The 19,848-nt window shown below is 41.6% G+C and overlaps 1 protein-coding gene, 1 non-coding gene and 1 pseudogene across 6 annotated transcripts in view; 1 reads left to right on the forward strand and 2 right to left on the reverse strand.

Annotated features, from left to right (window-relative positions):
- USP32 (ubiquitin specific peptidase 32) overlaps positions 1-19,848 on the reverse strand; it is a 248,004-nt gene that overhangs the window by 72,970 nt on the left and 155,186 nt on the right. For 3 of the 5 annotated variants that reach the window (XR_012514504.1, XR_012514505.1, XM_039475925.2), the window contains exons 13-16: positions 9,636-9,828; positions 6,021-6,196; positions 4,965-5,105; positions 1,174-1,333 (exon numbers count right to left, since the gene is read on the reverse strand). Coding sequence is in view for 2 of the 5 variants with exons in the window: in XM_039475925.2 (XP_039331859.2) it covers positions 1,174-1,333; positions 4,965-5,105; positions 6,021-6,196; positions 9,636-9,828 (670 nt within the window). In the remaining 3 variants the exon portion in view is untranslated. The remainder of the gene's footprint in view (positions 1-1,173; positions 1,334-4,964; positions 5,106-6,020; positions 6,197-9,635; positions 9,829-19,848) is intronic. The other 2 variants (XR_012514506.1, XM_039475926.2) reach the window with 1 other exon arrangement.
- Positions 11,283-15,309, forward strand: LOC120366759 (small ribosomal subunit protein eS7-like; annotated as a pseudogene).
- Positions 15,783-15,913, reverse strand: LOC120367047 (small Cajal body-specific RNA 20). Its single transcript, XR_005581547.1, has one exon.

The following is a 19,848-nucleotide window of genomic DNA, read 5'->3' on the forward strand; positions in this document are numbered from 1 at the left end:
CCTCAGCCTCCCTAGTAGCTGGGACTACAGGCACGCGCCACCATGCCCAGTTCATTCTTTGTATTTTTAGTAGAGACGGGGTTTCACCATGTTGACCAGGACGGTCTCGATCTCTTGACCTCGTGATCCACCCGCCTCGGCCTCCCAAAGTGCTGGGATTACAGGCTTGAGCCACCGCGCCCGGCCTTTTAATTTCAAGTATTTTCAAGGTAAAAAGCACAGAGTAAGTCTTGCCAATCAATAAAGTTGTTTTTTTTTTTTTTTTTTTTTTTTTTGAGACGGAGTTTCGCTCTTGTTACCCAGGCTGGAGTGCAATGGCGCGATCTCGGCTCACCGCAACCTCCGCCTCCTGGGTTCAGGCAATTCTCCTGCTTCAGCTTCCTAAGTAGCTGGGATTACAGGCACGTGCCACCATGCCCAGCTAATTTTTTGTATTTTTAGTAGAGACGGGGTTTCACTGTGTTGACCAGGATGGTCTCGATCTCTTGACCTCGTGATGCACCCGCCTCAGCCTCCCAAAGTGCTGGGATTACAGACTTGCACCACCACGCCCGGCCGCCAATCAATAAAGTTTAACCTTACAGAGAAATGAAAGGGGAACTTTTTGCATGTTATACATTAAAATGGAAACTAATTTATATGTCATTTTGATATGCTTGGTGTTTTTTCAAAGCAAATATATCACTTTAATTTTCAAAAATATCCCTTTTGCTCTGTACTGTCTCTCTATCAACCCTCTTTAGACCAGGCAAAAGAAATGTATCATGTTTTGCCAAAAAAACAACAACAAAAGCCTTAAAAAACAAAAAAGATGATAGTGTAAAAGGAATTACTTTTTACAAATTTGAGTGGAGTTGAAAAGACCACTCAATGACTGGAAGACTACTACTTAGACGAGTAACCATTTACAATGGCTTATCTCAAAGAAATAAAGCACATAAAATCTACTTCTATTTATTTTCTTTGTAAGTAGAAGAGAAACATCGCATCTCAGTTTGCTGCTGTGATTTGCTTCTACCCTTCATCTAGTCTTGCGCATGACCATAGATCTAAGCCCTGTAAAAGTGAATTACTGATTCTGTATGAAAGCTGATTGGAATGTATATCAATACAGTGGCACCAGACTTCCAGCAACGTAGTTTTCATGGTATTCTTGCTGCATTCTTAAGTTACCTCTCGGTAAATGCTGAGGAAACATTCTCAGGCTCATCATACCCATATTCACCCAGATGTTAGACTGCTGTGTCCGAGTGGCAGGCTGCTGTCTCAGGAAGAGAAGATAGCGGGGAAATAATTCCAGCTCTGGGATGTCTGTCTTGCTGTTCTTGATTACCTGTTGTTTTAAAAGACAAAAAGGGATCACTAAAAAAAGAAACAAAACTTGCCATTTTAATCTAACTTCTGAGATTTCTTTCTTTATTTCTATCTTTCTTTTTTTTTTTTTTGAGACGGAGTTTCGCTCTTGTTACCCAGGCTGGAGTGCAATGGCGCGATCTCGGCTCACCGCAACCTCCGCCTCCTGGGTTCAGGCAACTCTCCTGCCTCAGCCTCCTGAGTAGCTGGGACTACAGGCACGCGCCACCATGCCCAGCTAATTTTTTGTATTTTTAGTAGAGACGGAGTTTGACCATGTTGACCAGGATGGTCTCGATCTCTTGACCTCGTGATCCACCCACCTCAGCCTCCCAAAGTGCTGGCATTACAGGCTTGAGCCACCACGCCCGGCCTGAGATTTATTTCTAAACTAAAATGTCCAACAGGTTAACTAGTTACATTTCAGTAATTACTGGAACTCACACATTTAAGTTATGTAGATCTGAATATGGTTAAGTTTCTCCTCCTAAACTCATTTCCCAAGATTGTAACTCCTTGTAGATATCTTCTCCTCTTTTATTTAAAAGTAACAACACTGGCTGGGCGCGGTGGCTCAAGCCTGTAATCCCAGCACTTTGGCAGGCCGAGGCAGGTGGATCACGAGGTCGAGAGATCGAGACCATCCTGGTCAAAATAGTGAAACCCCGTCTCTACTAAAAATACAAAAAATTAGCTGGGCATGGTAGCACGTGCCTGTAATCCCAGCTACTCAGGAGGCTGAGGCAGCAGAATTGCCTGAACCCAGGAGGCAGAGGTTGCGGTGAGCCGAGATTGCGCCATTGCACTCCAGCCTGGGTAACAAGAGCGAAACTCCGTCTCAAAAACAAACAAACAAAAAACAAAACAAAACAAAACAAAACAAACAAACAAACAAAAAAGTAACAACATTGAAGAAAAAAAAAACCCTTAAGTATTATCTATAATTCCACTATCGTCATACCATAAGTCTTTTCACTTTTACATATTTCATGTATATAAATGACTGATGTTTTAAGTCATTTTTATTCCATTCATAAAAATGGAGTTAAAGCCGGGCGCGGTGGCTCAAGCCTGTAATCCCAGCACTTTGGGAGGCTGAGGCGGGTGGATCACAAGGTCAAGAGATCGAAACCATCTTGGTCAACATGGTGAAACCCCATCTCTACTAAAAATACAAAAAATTAGCTGGGCATGGTGGCGCATGCCTGTAATCCCAGCTACTCAGGAGGCTGAGGCATGAGAGTTGCCTGAACCCAGGAGACGGAGGTTGCGGTGAGCCGAGATCGCGCCATTGCACTCCAGCCTGGGTAACAAGAGCGAAACTCCGTCTCAAAAAAAAAAAAAAAAAAAAAAAAGGAGTTAAAAGTCAAAAACTATGGAAGTATTCAAGTCATTAGCTATAGAGTCATGCTGTCATCTAAAGTTTAGCAATTTACACTATTGCCAGTAATATATGAGTAAACTACTCTCATAAAACCTTATCACTGAACATCATTTAAAAATATCCGCATTTTGTTACTATGAAGAATATTACATGAAGAGTATTATAAATTGCTTAGAATTTTATTTTTAGTATTAGTAGTGAGGATACAACTGTTCCCATACAAAAATTTACTATGTTCTACTTGTGTAACCAGTCTGTTCATATGTTTTGTCTATGATTTAAACAAAAAATTTGGATTAAAAAAAACTCAGGTTTCCATTGTTGGAACAGGATTTTTAAAGGAGTTTTAACCTGCCCACAGACACAGGAAAACATTTAATTATTAAAACATTATTGTAAGAGTAGCACATTATCAATTTCGTATTCTAAAAGGATAGCAGGGTCAACACTGAAACTCTTTAAAACAGAAACTCTTACAGAGTCTTTTAAGTCTCAGGTGACCAGGCTTTATTTTCCTTTGCTCTCATAACTTAATATCTTCTGCAACAGAACTTTTTTTTAGTATCAAGAGGGGGTAATAAACAATTTAAAAAAAAAAAAAGTACAGGTGAGGTGTAGTGGCTCATGCCTGTAATACCAGCACTTTGGGAGGCCAAAGCAGGAGGATTGCTTGAGGCCAGGAGTTCAAGACCAGCCTGGACAACACAGCAAGATTTTGTCTCTTAAAAAAATTTTTTTAAATTAGCTGTTATGGTGATATGTGCCTGTGGTCCTAGCTACTAGGGAGGCTGAGATGGGAGGATTGTTCGAGCTCTGAAGCTTGAAATTATTTTTCATAAACATAATTATTAAGAACTCAAAATCAACATCAAAATTACATTAGGCTGTTTTATAACAGATTTTCACTCTTTTTAGAAGTTAACCTACCATATATCATCTATACATAACTTTCCTGGCATAAGGAAATTTCAGCTTGAACATTATAAAAGAGTGTTTTCTTTTCTTTGTTTTTTTTTTTTTTTTTTGAGACGGAGTTTCGCTCTTGTTACCCAGGCTGGAGTGCAATGGCGCGATCTCGGCTCACCGCAACCTCCGCCTCCTGGGCTCAGGCAATTCTCCTGCCTCAGCCTCCTAAGTAGCTGGGATTACAGGCACGCGCCACCACGCCCAGCTAGTTTTTTGTATTTTTTTAGTAGAGACGGGGTTTCACCATGTTGACCAGGATGGTCTCGATCTCTCGACCTCGTGATCCACCCTCCTCGGCCTCCCAAAGTGCTGGGATTACAGGCTTGAGCCACCGTGCCCGGCTAAGAGTGTTTTCTTTTGAGACAGAATCTCCCTCTGTTGCGTAGCCCTGGCTCACTGCAACCTCTGCCTCCCGGGTTCAAGCAATTGTCATGCCATAGCTTCCTGAGTAGCTGGGACTGCAGGCATGTGTAGCATGCCCGGCTAATTTTTGTATTTTTAGTAGAGACAGTGTTTCACTATGTTGGCCAGGCTGATCTCAAAATCTTGACGTCGTGATTCACCCACCTTAGACACCCAAAGTACTGGGATTACAGGCAGAAGAGTGTTTCTTAATATACCAGAAACACCCCACCAAAACATCTTGTTATATTTTACTGCATCAACAATGTAAAAAGTGAGTGTCCAGAATACTGAGTGCTGCTGTTTACCATGCAAGTGCAACAAATGGTGCTATATACTCATATTTTAATGTAATATTAAATACTCCAAATTCTTCATGATCTTGAATTCCTATTATCCTATGTTGTGATCTTTTATATGCCCTTCCTTCAAAAACATAACCCCCAAAAATCCAAAAGCTACAAGAAAGCAATTCCTAACTAGATACCTGTGTGACTGTTGGGAACAGTCATATCAGAAATAACCTCTGCACCACTTCCTGCATTCACTGAACTTTTTGGCACTGGCTCTTGGTCTGTCTTTCCCTCTAGCTTAAGTTCTGCACATCCTAGGTGATGTCTACTTTTTTGTGGGTAACATATTCAACAGCCTGTTATTTCCTTGCCTTTATAAACTTATGAACGAATGAATGTATGTGAAGGAAACTAAAATTATTTGTTCAGTTAATCTCAACAAGTTCTGAGCACTCTTCTACCACAAGGTAAGAGCTAGTTTGTGGTTAGTGAGATTCATACAGAAAAATAACAAAAGATCCCATCTATGACTGTTCCTTATATAAGGCACTATTAGCTCTACTTACTGGTCTAGGTAGGGCCAGGTTTGCTCCATACCAATGATAAAGTGCTCTCCACACAGGTTCTGGAACCATTTCATAATCTCTTCCATGAATCAGCTGTGGAGTTCGTTTTAATCGTCCTCCTTCTAGTGTTAATGATGTAGCCTGAGAAAGAATAGAATGACAATGTTGACTTTCAATATTAGAAAGGTTTTTGTGTCTTAGCAATACCTAGATACAGGAAAACAAACTCATATATCACCACCGAGTTTCATGTTGCTGGAAAAACTTAATTATGTTTTTTTTTGGGAGTTGGAGTCTTGTTCTGTCACCCAGGCTGGAGTGCAGTGGTGTGATCTCGGCTCACTGCAGCTTCTGCCTCCTGGGTTTCAGCGATTCTCCTGCCTCAGCCTCCCGAGTAGCTGTGATTACAGCTATGTGCCACCATGCCCAGCTAATTTTAGCATTTTTAGTAGAGACTGGGTTTCACCATGTTGGCCAGGCTGGTCCTGAACTCCTGACCTCAGGTGATTTGCCCATCTTGGCCTCCCAAAGTGTTAGAATTACATGCATTAGCCACTGCATTGGGCCAAAAAACCTAATTTTTAAAGATTTTTATTTTTGACTTTCAAAATAAACTGTAAAAAATGAAACTCAAAGCATGTCATTTGGAAAAAATCACTGAAGCACTTGAAACAACTTCACAGCCGGGTGCGGTGGCTCAAGCCTGTAATCCCAGCACTTTGGGAGGCCGAGGCGGGTGGATCACGAGGTCAAGAGATCGAGACCATCCTGGTCAACATGGTGAAACCCCATCTCTCCTAAAAATACAAAAAAATCAGCTGGGCATGGTGGCACGTGCCTGTAATCCCAGCTACTCAGGAGGCTGAGGCAGGAGAATTGCCTGAACCCAGGAGGTGGAGGTTGCGGTGAGCTGAGATCATGCCACTGCACTCCAGCCTGGGTAACAAGAATGAAACTCCGTCTCAAAAAAATAAATAAATAAATAAAATAAAATAAAATAAAATTTATTCATAGCTTGCAAGAGAATAATTTTAAATTAAATGTAAAACTACTTACCTTTACTGGTTCTTGAGTTACTAATGGCTGGTTATCAATAGCCCCTGGTTTCTGAGGGTTAAAGTGCAACAAAATATTTCCATTGGCTCCCAGTAAACACTGGTTGTTATTGTCAGAAGTGTTATGTTGTCGAGCAAAGCAAACATCTGCCCCTGGTGTGGCAGAATACAGAAAGCCTAAGAAGAAAAAGAGGATGAAATCTCTTATTTTTAGTTAATATACACAAACAGTCTTGAGGATATGAGCTTAATGCCAATGTACTGCATTACTCTGTTGGCATGTCAGTACAGATTCAGATTCTGGTAATTCTGCAGAAGACAGGAACTATTATCCTTTTCTGGAAAATACATAGCACGGTACTAAAAATAAGAGCTTTTAAAATTATTACCATTTGGCCACCCTCCGAGGGTATGTAATAATTCATAATGAGAATTATATGTCCTCTGATTGGAAGGGAAGAACTGGGCTAAGTAGCTGGGCTTTCACATAGTATCCTTTAATTATTTTCTTCAATCTAGAATATTCCAAATGCTCTTGGCAGATAATGGTGATATGAAGTCACTAAATTAAAGGGAAACTGAAACAAGATCTCCAACAACAGTGCTAGGGGCTAGACCCTATTGTACCTATGAACTAAGAGTTCTTTTGAAAGCAACATATGATCTTTACAATAGGAAAATATGCACAGGAAATGATTAACCATGGCTTAGAGTTGTAAACCTGAGTGGTATTTTAAGGTATTTCAACTCTCAACTACACGCTAATCTTTGGCAAACAGTCTAGCAGTCATCGCTTTGTAACCTTTTGACTGTGTTATGTTCAGCCTTTGGGTGTCACAGCTTATATGGTAAGCACATACCAAACAGGATCTTTAGATGGGGTTAAGAAATAATCCTGGTGTTAAAGCTGATGATAGCACTTCTTGGACTGCTAAGTGATCTTTGTAATACCAGAAAGGGAAGAAAGCAGCAGATTCTATCAAGGAGTTTTGTAAAGAAAATGCTAGCTCTGTCCTATTTGCTTACAACTTCCACAGAAAAGGAAAAGAACCTGTTGGAAGAAATAATAACACAGGCCAGGTGCAGTGGCTCATGCCTGTAATCTTAGCACTTTGCGAGGGGCCAAGGCTGGAGGACTTCTTGAAGCCAAAAGATTGCAACCAGCATGTAGAGACCTTGTCTCTACAAAACAATTAAAAAATTAGTCGTGTTTGGCAGTGTACACCTGTAGTCCTAGCTACTATGAAGGCTAAGGCAGGAGGATTGTTTGAACCCAGTAACTGGAGGTTACAGTGAGCTATAATCGTGCCACTGCACTACAGCCTGGGCAACAGAGCAATATCCTGTCTCTTTAAATAAATAAATAACAGGGTTGGCCGGGCGCGGTGGCTCAAGCCTGTAATCCCAGCACTTTGGGAGGCCGAGGCGGGTGGATCACGAGGTCAAGAGATCGAGACTGTCCTGGTCAACATGGTGAAACCCTGTCTCTACTAAGAATACAAAAAATTAGCTGGGCATGGAGGCGCGTGCCTGTAATCCCAGCTACTCAGGAGGCTGAGGCAGGAGAATTGCCTGAACCCAGGAGGCAGAGGTTGCGGTGAGCCGAGATCGCGCCATTGCACTCCAGCCTGGGTAACAAGAGCGAAACTCCGCCTCAATAAATAAATAAATAAATAAATAAATAAATAAATAACAGGGTAAGACTTAAGGTTCTGCTACTGTATCAAAATAATACCAATCAACTCAATTCAGCTGTGTCACAGAAATACCATAGCATCTTTCCTGCAAGTATGGAAACATTAAGTTTTAGGTAAGTACCAACACTTAAAGGGAATTATGAAGGGCAACTGAATTCTTAGTATTTTAACAAAATAATTTCCAAATTTGGGGCTGAAATATACATAGAATCTGATGTGAGGTACATTTAATTTAATGGAAAGTATGTTTATGGCTAGAGAGAGCCCTGGAGACGACTATCTTTGAATTTTTTAATTTACTGACTAAATAATTTAATAGCAATATGGAAACATGTGGCTTGATCAATGAAAATAGTGAAAATAGCTGGGTGTGATGGCTCATGCCTGTAATCCCAGAACTTTACAAGGCTGAGGCCGAAGGATCTCTTGAACCCAGGAGTTTGAAACCAGTCTGGGCAACATGCTGAAACCCCATCTCTACAAAAACACACAAAAAATTGGGCTTGGTGCGATGGCTCACGCCTGTAATCCCAGTAGTCTGGGAGGCTGAGGCAGGCGGATCACAAGGTCAGATGATCAAGACCATTCTGGCTAACATGGTGAAACCCCATCTCCACTAAAAACACAAAAAACTAGCCGGGCGTGGTGGCAGGCACCTGTAGTCCCATCTACTTGGGAGACTGAGGCAGGAGAATCGCTTAAACCTGGGAGGCAGAGGTTTCAGTGAGCAGAAATTACGCTACTGCACTCCAGCTTGGGTGACAGAGCGAGACTCCATCTCAAAAAAAAAAAAAAATCTGTATGTAGTGGTATGTGCCTGTAGTCTCAGCTTCTCAGGAGGCTGAGGGGGGAGAACTGGTTGTGGCCAGGAGGCAGAGTCTGCAGTGAGTCATGATTATGCCACCGTACTCCAGCCTGGGTGACAGAGCGAGACCCCGCCTCAAAAGAAAATAGCAAAAATACTTTCATATTGAGAGATTTAATGAAGTATAATATGGAAAAGAGGTTTTCTTTTTTGTAAAACTACAACTATATTCAAGAATTTTACATTCTTCTGACCATTTCATTCAAAACTTATTTCTGTTAATGGAAATCTGATCTCCTATTACCCCATTCGCTACAGCCTCTGTCAAATTAGACTCCCTTAAGAACTATCCATGGGGAACAAACCAATAAACCTCAGGGGAATAGGTCATATTGAGGAAAGAGATGTAAGCATTTAAGACCACCTCCCCCTTGACTTCCACATTGCATTTCTTTTTTTTTTTTTTTTTTTTAGGCGGAGTTTCACTCTTGCTGCCCAGGCTGGAGTGCAATGGCACGATCTCGGCTCACCGCAACCTCCGCCTCCTGGGTTCAGGCAATTCTCCTGCCTCAGCCTCCTGAGTAGCTGGGATTACAGGCACACGCCACCATGCCCAGCTAATTTTTAGTATTTTTAGTAGAGACGGGGTTTCACCATGTTGACCAGGATGGTCTCGATCTCTTGACCTCGTGATCCACTCGCCTCGGCCTCCCAAAGTGCTGGGATTACAGGCTTGAGCCACCACGCCCGGCCACCACATTGCATTTCAATAGAAGAAGTAAAGGCTGGCAGACTGCATGCCACCTTAATCGCCCTCCTATAGATCACAGGCATGGTATGGAGGAATCTTTCTAGAAAGCATTGTTTTTACTTAAACAGGATCAAACCCCCACCTAAGCCACATACCCCATGCCTACTCCATGGACCAAGACCCTTTCACATGTAATTTCTAGAATTGTAAGTCTTTATAAGGGCAGGGATTTTGTTTGTTTGGGGGCCCAGCCATCTGGGGCATCCAGACCTGCCGCAGCCCCTGGCTGTATAAATCACCACTTCCTTCTCAGTTAGGTGTTTGAGAGGTTTCCTTCTCCGCCTTTCCTGCTTTAATATTTACCGCTGCCAGCAGTTTCTGAGGCTTCAGATGCAGTAGAAACGTTGTCTGAAAACTTCTCTTCTGTAGAATTCACATAACTGAGGTTGCCTCCATTTCTATCTTCAACCTGCTCCATAGGAGGTACTGCTGTTCCAAATGAATATTTTCCTCCATTCAAAACAGATGATGGCTCAATTACCACAGGGTTGGCATCCTAAAATCATGAAATCAGAGAATAAGAAGCAAAGTTTAATAATCTGACAGCTATGCAGTCTTCAGAAACGAATTTCACAATTATCTATTTTTCTAATTCTCCTGTGGTTGGCCACAGACATTGAACAACATTCTAACACATAGCTAAATTTTAATTTCTTTAAGAAGGAAAAGTATGGCCAGGCGCGGTGGCTCAAGCCTGTAATCCCAGCACTTTGGGAGGCCGAGGCGGGTGGATCACGAGGTCGAGAGATTGAGACCAACCTGGTCAACATAGTGAAACCCCGTCTCTACTAAAAATACAAAAATTAGCTGGGCATGGTGGCGTGTGCCTGTAATCCCAGCTACTCAGGAGGCTGAGGCAGGAGAATTGCCTGAACCCAGGAGGCGGAGGTTGTGGTGAGCCGAGATCGCGCCATTGCACTCCAGCCTGGGTAACAAGAGCGAGACTCCGTCTCAAAAAAAAAAAAAAAAGAAGGAAAAGTATGTATATAGATAAAATTGGTAAGGTAGACAGACCAGCCTGTGAAGGATTTTGTGCCACATAAAGGAGTTTAGACTTTATTCTGTTGGAAGCCTTTAATATTAAAAGTAAATAAAGTTTATTTTTTAATCTTATTTCCCATACTACATATACATAATTTTTTTATTATTAAAGATTACATGGTCAATGTAGAAAATATAGAAAGTATGAAAAAAAAATCACATGTACTGAGATTCCATCATTTAACAATAACTGTGTTTTAGTTCTTGTGACTGAAAAAAAAATTTATATGTAAAAGATGAGTGCTATGACTTATAGCCATGTGACCTTCTACAATAACTAAACTTCTAAGCTTCAGTTACTTCATGGGTAAAAGTTAGGGTAATACTAGGTAATATTAACCTTGTCAGGGACGATGAGTCTGAATGGTTAGAGAGGCAAAGAAAAATCAGGAAACTGTAAAGTCTTAGAAGCAGAAATCTAAGGAAAATCAGGAAACTGTAAAGTCTTAGAAGCAGAAATCTAAGGAAAATCAGGAAACTGTAAAGTCTTAGAAGCAGAAATCTAAGGAAAATCAGGAAACTGTAAAGTCTTAGAAGCATAGAATTATTTTCCACTAAGTTTAACAGTGAAAAAAAAAAAAGACTTGAGGAGGAGAAGGGAAGGTACCATGAGAATGTGGATCTGCCAGTATTTTCGAGAGAGAGAGATCTGCTACTGTATCAGAGCAACAGCAATCAACTCAATTCAGCTGGGCCACAGAAATACCATAGCATCTTCCCTACAGGTGTGCAAACATTAAGTTTTAGGTAAGTACCAACACCTAAAGGGAATTATGGGAGGCATCTGAATTCTTTCTCAGTATTTTAACAAAATAATCTCCAAATATTGGGCTGAAGTATATGTAGAATCTGATGTAAGGTGCATTTAATTTAATGAAAGTATGTTTGTGGCTAGAGAGAGTCCTGGAGATGATTATCTTTGAAAATTTAACTGTAACTGAGAGGGTAAAAAGACTAAAGGGATTAATGAGTGGAACAAGATCCCACAGGAATCTGAGGAGACAGGTAATAGCACAGGTGGAAGAACTTAGTGCCATTCAATATAAACTCTGACTTGCTTTATTTTATTTTGTATTTTTTTTTGACTTGCTTTATAGTAGATAAAACTGATCAGTGAATGTGGGTCTTGAAGTCACTGTTTATAATGATGAACTGCAACATCAAATTTAAAAGAAAAACTCCATGTCATAGTATATCAACAGCAGAGCCCAGGTTTTTTTTTGTTTTTTTTTTTTTTTTTTGAGACGGAGTTTCGCTCTTGTTACCCAGGCTGGAGTGCAATGGCGCGATCTCGGCTCACCACAACCTCCGCCTCCTGGGTTCAGGCAATTCTCCTGCCTCAACCTCCTGAGTAGCTGGGATTACAGGCACACGCCACCATGCCCAGCTAATTTTTTTGTATTTTTAGTAGAGACGGGGTTTCACCATGTTGACCAGGATGGTCTCGATCTCTTGACCTCGTGATCCGCCCGCCTCGGCCTCCCAAAGTGCTGGGATTACAGGCTTGAGCCACTGCGCCCGGCTTAGGTTTGTTTTTTTAAAACAATTATAACAACCTTAATTTTAGCCAACAAAGGGAGACAGTGATCAACATTTTATTAGTTCTTTTCTCCTCTTTTATCTGTAAGCCAGGTGAATACTACCAATCTGTGGATCCTTTAGAAGTCAACTCTGAAGAATTCCAGTGCCTTTAAAAGGGACTCCTTTTTTTTTTTGAGATGGAGTTTCGCTCTTGTTACCCAGGCTGGAGTGCAATGGCGCGATCTCGGCTCACCGCAACCTCTGCCTCCTGGGTTCAGGCAATTCTCCTGCCTCAGCTTCCCAAGTAGCTGGGATTACAGGCATGCACCACTATGTCCAGCTAATTTTTGTATTTTTAGTAGAGACAGGGTTTCACCATGTTGACCAGGATGGTCTCGGATCTCTTGACCTCGTGATCCATTCGCCTCGGCCTCCCAAAGTGCTGGGATTACAGGCTTGAGCCATCGCGCCCAGCTTAAAAATGACTCTTTTTTTTTTTTTTTTTTCTGAGACGGAGTTTCGCTCTTGTTACCCAGGCTGGAGTGCAATGGCGCGATCTCGGCTCACCGCAACCTCCGCCTCCTGGGTTCAGGCAATTCTCCTGCCTCAGCCTCCTGAGTAGCTGGGACTACAGGCGTGCGCCACCACGCCCAGCTAATTTTTAGTATTTTTAGTAGAGACGGGGTTTCACCATGTTGACCCAGCTAATTTTTAGTATTTTTAGTAGAGACGGGGTTTCACCATGTTGACCCAGCTAATTTTTAGTATTTTTAGTAGAGACGGGGTTTCACCATGTTGACCAGGATGGTCTCGATCTCTTGACCTCGTGATCCACCGCGCCCGGCCCAAAAAGGACTCTTAACTCTTAAGAGTGTCAAGAAGAATTAGAATAAAATCTTAGTTCTTCCCACATACCAATTAACTTAATGGATTAAAAATTTTAAATAGCAATAGAGTCTTACTGTCAAAACTCTAAACAATTCAGAAGTATAAATATTCATATTCTGTTATAGATCCAAATGTTAGAATATTTTCTTAATGTAAGGGGAAAGTACAATAGAAAAGTTATTCCCTATTCAATTCTTTCAATCCTCTCATTACTTCAAGGAAAGGGTCTCAGTTTGGTGCTAATATGCTAATCTAACATTTGATAATTTGTTTTTAACAAAGAACAGTCCTAAATAGCAGAGTCTTCAAAAGGCAACACTATTAGCTGGAATTTAATATTATTGCCTTCTATTTCTGGCAAGCGACATTAGTTTTCTTTCCTTTTATTTTTATTTATTTTTTATTTTATTTATTTTCTTTCCTTTTTTAATTTTAATTTTAATTTTTTTGAGTCTCACTCTGTTGCCCAGGCTAGAGTTGCTCACTGCAACCTCCGCCTCCCAGGTTCAAGTGATTCTCCTACCGCAACCTCCCAAGTTGCTGGAATTACAGGCATGTGCCACCATGCCCGGATAACTGTTGTATTTTTAGTAGAGACAGGGTTTCACCATATTGGCCAAGCTGGTCTGGATCACCTGAGATCCGCCTGCCTCGATCCGCCTCCCAAAGTGCTGGGATTACAGGTGTGAGCCACTGTGCCCAGGTTTTTTTTTTTTTGGAGACAGGGTCTTGTTATGTTGGCCACGTTAGTCTTGAACTCCTTATCTCAAGCAATACTCCTGCCTGGACCCCTGCCAAATTACTAGGATTATAAACGTAAGTCACCATGCCAAGCTGACAATAGTTTTCTACTTAAAGTAGTGATATAAAGCTTCCTTTGAAAATATGCTTAAACAGCCGGGTGTGGTGGTTCATGCCTGTAATCCGAGCACTTTGGGAGGCCAAGGCAGGTGGATCATGAGGTCTGGAGATCGAGACCATCTTGGCCAACCTGGTGAAACCCCATCTCTACTAAAAATACAAATACTAGCTGGGTATGGTGGTGTGTGCCTGTAATCCCAGCTACTTGGGAGGCAAGGCACGAGAATCACTTGAACCCAGGAGGCGGAGGTTGCAGTGAGCAGAGATGGCAGTGCTGCACTCCAGCCTGGCAACACAGCAAGACCCCGTCTCAAAAATAAATAAATAAATAAATAAATAAATAAATAAAATAAAATACGTTTAAACAACTAATTAATCACAACCAGTTACAGATTTCTTTGTTCCTTGTCCATTACCACTGCTTCACTTGACTAGCCAAAAAAAATTAAGTACAAAATGGCAAAATTATTATTATTTTTTTTTGAGATGGAGTTTCGCTCTTGTTACCCAGGCTGGAGTGCAATGGCGCGATCTCGGCTCACCGCAACCTCTGCCTCCTGGGTTCAGGCAATTCTCCTGCCTCAGCCTCCTGAGTAGCTGGGATTATAGGCACGCACCACCATGCCCAGCTAATTTTTTTTTTGTATTTTTAGTAGAGACGGGGTTTCACCATGTTGACCAGGTTGGTCTCGATCTCTCGACCTCGTCATCCACCCGCCTCGGCCTCCCAAAGTGCTGGGATTACAGGCTTGAGCCACCGCGCCCGGCAGCAAAATTATTTATATAAATTAATTATATGGCATTATATGAGGAAAAATGGTGACCATAGTAAAAAAAAAAAAAGATTATTATGAACTAGGAATCTATATTACACATGAATTTTGGACTCCAGCCTGGCAACACAGCAAGATTCTGTCTCAAACAAAAAAAAAAGGGCAATGTGGGGGATGTGGATGTGCTCTTGTGAGATTTGGGTCTCTTCCTAAGTCAGTGCTCACCAAGCAGAAAGCCAAGTTCAGTTCGAACGCCAAGATCATGAAGCCCAATGACGAGAAGCCAGACAAGTTCAAATCCAGCATCTCCCAGGCTCTTCTGGAGCTGGAGATGAACTCGGACCTCAAGGCTCAGCTCAGGGGAGCTGAATATTATGGCAGCCAAGGAAACTGAAGTTGGTGGTGGTCAGAAAGCTATCATAATCTTTGTTCCCATTCCTCAACTGAAATCTTTCCAGAAAATCCAAGTCCGGCTAGTATGAGAACTGGACAAAAAGTTCAGTGGGAAGCATGTTGTCTTTATCGCTTAGAGGAGAATTCTGCCTAAGCCAACTGGGAAAAGCCATAAAAAAAATAAGCAAAAGCATCCCAGGAGCCGTACACTGACAGCTGTGCATGATACAATCCTTGAGGACTTGGTCTTCCCAAGCGAAATTGTGGGCAAGAGAATCCAGGTGAAACTGGACGGCAGCCAGCTCATAAAGGTTCATTTGGAAAAAGCACAGCAGAACAACATGAAATACAAGGCTGAAACTTTTTCTGGTGTCTATAATTTTTTTTTTTTTCTAAAAGTCAAAGGATCTTGTTTTGTTTTTATTAACTTCAGGGGTCTGGAACTATCTGAAATTATCCTAGAATCCTGGTTTTCAGAAGACAGATTTCTAAATAGGTAAAGTTTCACCTGTAGCGAGAAATTTCCTCAATTTCTCTGAATCAACAACTCATAAAAGGATGAAATATTTTAATATGAGAATTATATTGTGAGATTTTATGATTCTCTGTGAGTTGTATGAATAGTTTGTGTTCTAAAATACAGGTCAAGATTCACCTTTTTCTCTATTGATAAAACCACTACTTTTTCTGCCCCATACATAGGTATGCTACAAGCATCAATGATCTTAAACAATTATGTGAATTTCGTATTTCAGTAGTCTGAAATCCCGGTTTTGGAAAAATAGATGGCAGCATGAAGTAATGGATTAGGTACTAAGGACTCAGGATACTAAGCTCTAGAGTGCTAGATCAGGTAATAAAATAATTGTCTAATACAGCCTTGGGGAATTATAAACACTAAAGACCTCAGAGGCTTCATTTGTAAATTCAGAGAAGAGAGGTGTTTCATTCCTTTTATTTTCCCCTCAGCTACACATGTCTGAGGCAGGAAAACAAGGCTGCCCTACTAGTGGCAGTCCTGACTACGATCCTCGAGGGCTGCTCTTGGCCTCCAGCCTTGGCTGAAGAGAACAGGGAACCCCCACAGCCCATGGGAGAGAGGCACGAGAGGTGCTTTAAAGTATTTTCTAGCTCTAAAGTTACATGATAACTAAATAGGAAAAGTCTGTATATGAATAGTAATAGCTGCTACTTCATAGTTCTCAAAAAAGAATAAAGATACACATTACATACAACAATGATGATAAACAGAAAAGATTTCACCATTCTTCCCCATTTAAATTTTTATAGGAGATTGTACAAAGAAGAATAAATCTTGACACATTAAAGTGGGGAAAGATTGGTAAGATTCCATGAGCAGAGATGTAAATCAAGTTATTCATGCTCCAGTGAATCAACAAATCTGTGGGTTAGCTGTGGGGTTAGCCACTTCTAAGAAAGGATGGCTCATCTTTCCTGATCCCATGGTCTCTGATCTTTCCATTTAGTCATGCCAGTATTTGAAATATACTGCCCTCACAATTAGTAATTCATGTAAGTAAATAAGTCTTTTTATTAAGAGAAAACACTAAAGCTAAGTACTATCTTAGGTAGGCAAATGAAGTTCCGAGTAAGATCAAATTATCTGACATGTTAACACTAATTTTCTTTTTTTTCTTTTGCGAGATAGGAGTCTTGCTCTGTCATCTAGGCTGCAGTGCAGTGGCACGATCTCGGCTCACTGCAACCTCCACCTCCCGGGTTTAAGCAATTCTCCTGCTTCAGCCTCCCAAGTAGCTGGAACTGCAGGTGCGCACCACCACACCTGACTAATTTTTGTATTTTTAGTACAGATGGGGTTTCAGCATGTTGGCCAGGCTGCTCTGGAATTCCAGGTCTCAAGAGATCTGCCTGCCTCAGCCTCCCAAAGAGCTGGGATTATAGGTGTGAGCCACTGCGCCTACCCTAATTTTTTTATTTTTTAAACAAGGCATTTGTCAAAGCTGCCACATGGATTGGAAAGAGAAATTTGAAGTTTCTTTTCTATTTTTTTTTTTGAGACAGAGTCTCGTTCTGTCACCAGGCTGGAGTGCAGTGGTATGATCTTGGCTCACTGCAACCTCTGCCTCCCAGGTTCAAGCTATTCTGGTGCCTCAGCCTCCTGAGTAGTTAGGATTACAGGCATGTACCACCACACCCGGCTAATTTTTGTATTTTTAGTAGAGATGGGATTTCTCCATGTTGGTCAGATTGAATGTGTTGAACTCCCAGCCTCAAGTGATCTGCCTGCCTTGGCCTCCCCAAAGTGCTGGGATAATAGGTATGAGCCACCACGCCCAGCCTGAATGGAGAAATTTAAATCATGAATTAATTATTACTGTTGCTAATACTAAAACTACTGCTACTACCATAACTACTGCTACTACTACCATCATTATTATCTTTAATCTTATATAGAGTTTCTATCTGCCAGGCACTGAGCTAAGTGAATTAACTCATTTAATTCTCACATCTGTAATTAAAAAGGTACTACTATTAACTTCATTGTTCATATGTAAAAACTGAAGAAGAGCAAGAAGTAGTAATTTATGCAAGGTCATAAAGCAAGTGGAAGGGAAAAGAGTCCAAGCGCACTACAATTACCTTATTCAAGTTTCTCATAATAATAGCTACCTATTTAGTACTATTATGTACCAGACACTGTTTTAAAATACTTAACAAGGAGCTGGTTGTAGTGGTTCACGCCTGTAATACTAGTGCTTTGAGAGGCCAAGGCAGTAGGACTGCTTGAGCCTAGGAGTTTGAGACCAGCCTGGCAAGCATAGTGAAACCCCAAATCTACAGAAAAATAAAAAATTTAGCCAGGTATGATAGTGCGTGCCTGTAGTCTCAGCTACTCAGGTGAAAGAATCGCCTGAGGCTGTAGCAAGCTATGATTATGCCACTACACTGGAGCCTGTGCAACAAAGGAAGATCCCGTCTCAACAAACAAACCAACAAACAACAACAAAAACAACGAAACACTTAACGTGCATCAAACTCATTTAATCCTCATAACACCATGAGGGAGATTATTATTACTCTGATTTTACAAATGGAGGAAACAAGGCCCAGAATGTCACTTTTTAAAAAAGGTTATTCAAGTGCCAGGCGCGGTGGCTCAAGCCTGTAATCCCAGCACTTTGGGAGGCCGAGGCGGGTGGATCATGAGGTCAAGAGATCAAGACCATCCTGGTCAACATGGTGAAACCCCGTCTCTACTAAAAATACAAAAAATTAGCTGGGCATGGTGGCACGTGCCTATAATCCCAGCTACTCAGGAGGCTGAGGCAGGAGAATTGCCTGAACCCAGGAGGCGGAGGTTGCGGTGAGCCGAGATCGCGCCATTGCACTCCAGCCTGGGTAACAAGAGCAAAACTCCGTCTCAAAAAAAAAAAAAAAAAAAAAAAGAACAAAAAAGGTTATTCAAGGCTCGGCGTGGTAGTTCATACCTGTAATCCCAGCACTTTAGGAGGCTGAGGCATGTGGATCACGAGGTCAGGAGATCGAGACCACCCTGGCTGTGGTGAAACCCCATCCCTACTAAAATACAAAAAATTAGCCAGGTGTGGTGGCATGCGTTTGTACTCAGGAGGCGGAGGCAGAGGGAATCACTTGAACCTGGGAGATGGAGGTTGCAATGAGCTGAGATCATGCCACTGCACTCCAGTCTGGCAACAGAGCAAGACTCATCTCAAAACAAAAAACAAAAAACGTTATTTGAATTTACTTTAAAAACATTTTTAAAAAATTTGTCAGTGTGGCCGGGCGCAGTGGCTCAAGCCTGTAATCCCAGCACTTTGGGTGGCTGAGGTGGGCAGATCACAAGGTCAAGAGATCAAGACCATCCTGGCCAACATGGTAAAATCCCATCTCTACTAAAAATACAAAAATTAGCTGGGCGTAGTGGCGTGCACCTGTAGTCCCAGCTACTTGAGAGGCTGAGGCAGGAGAATTGCTTGAACCCCAGTGGCAGAGGTTGCAGTGAGCCGAGATTGTGCCAAAGCACTCCAGCCAGGCACCTGGTGACAGAATGAGACTCTGTCTCCCAAAAAAAAAAAAAAAAAATCTGTCAGTGTGTAGTTATTTGCATTTAAAAGAAAGTTACTTTTTATTTAATAAAGAACACTTTTCTAATTAAGACGTGTTCAGAGGATTATTAGTCAACTTACATTTCTCCCACCTTATTAATAAGTTGCCATAGTTCCCTATTTAGTAAAAAACACTTTTCTAACTAATATGTAGTTTTAGAAAGTACTGCTGTTACTCCATTTACATTTTTTCCCCATCTTATTGAATAAATTCCCACAGTTCTCTGCCTCCTTTCTCTTCATATAAAGCGATACTTGTCTCTTCCCTGGTTCCTTGTAACTCTCAGCTAGTCTTTATTTATTCATTTATTTTATGAAACAGGCTCTTGCTCTGTCACCCAAACTCAAGTTTAGTGGTGCAATCATGGCTCACTGCAGCCTTGACCTCTCAGGCTCAAGCAATCCTCCCACCTCAGCCTCCCAAGTAGCTGGGACTACAGGCATACATTACCAAGCCTGATTAATTCTAAAAACATTTTTTTGGCCAGGCGCGGTGGCTCAAGCCTGTAATCCCAGCACTTTGGGAGGCCGAGGCGGGTGGATCACGAGGTCAAGAGATTGAGACCATCCTGGTCAACGTGGTGAAACCCCGTCTCTACTAAAAATACAAAAAATTAGCTGGGCATGGTGGCGTGTGCCTGTAATCCCAGCTACTCAGGAGGCTGAGGCAGGAGAATTGCCTGACCCGGGAGGCGGAGGTTGCGGTGAGCTGAGATCGCGCCATTGCACTCCAGCCTGGGTAACAAGAGTGAAACTCTGCCTCAAAAAAAAGAAAAAACAAAAAAAAAAACAAAAAAACATTTTTTTTGTAGAGACAGAGTCTCACTATGTTGCCCAGGCTGGTCTTGAATTCTTGGGCTCAAGTGATCCCCCTACTTGGGCCTTTCAAAATCCTAAGATTACAGGCACAGCCACGCTAGAAAATAATAT

This window comes from Saimiri boliviensis, chromosome 17 (assembly GCF_048565385.1).
Source record: "Saimiri boliviensis isolate mSaiBol1 chromosome 17, mSaiBol1.pri, whole genome shotgun sequence".
Classification (NCBI taxonomy): domain Eukaryota; kingdom Metazoa; phylum Chordata; class Mammalia; order Primates; family Cebidae; genus Saimiri; species Saimiri boliviensis.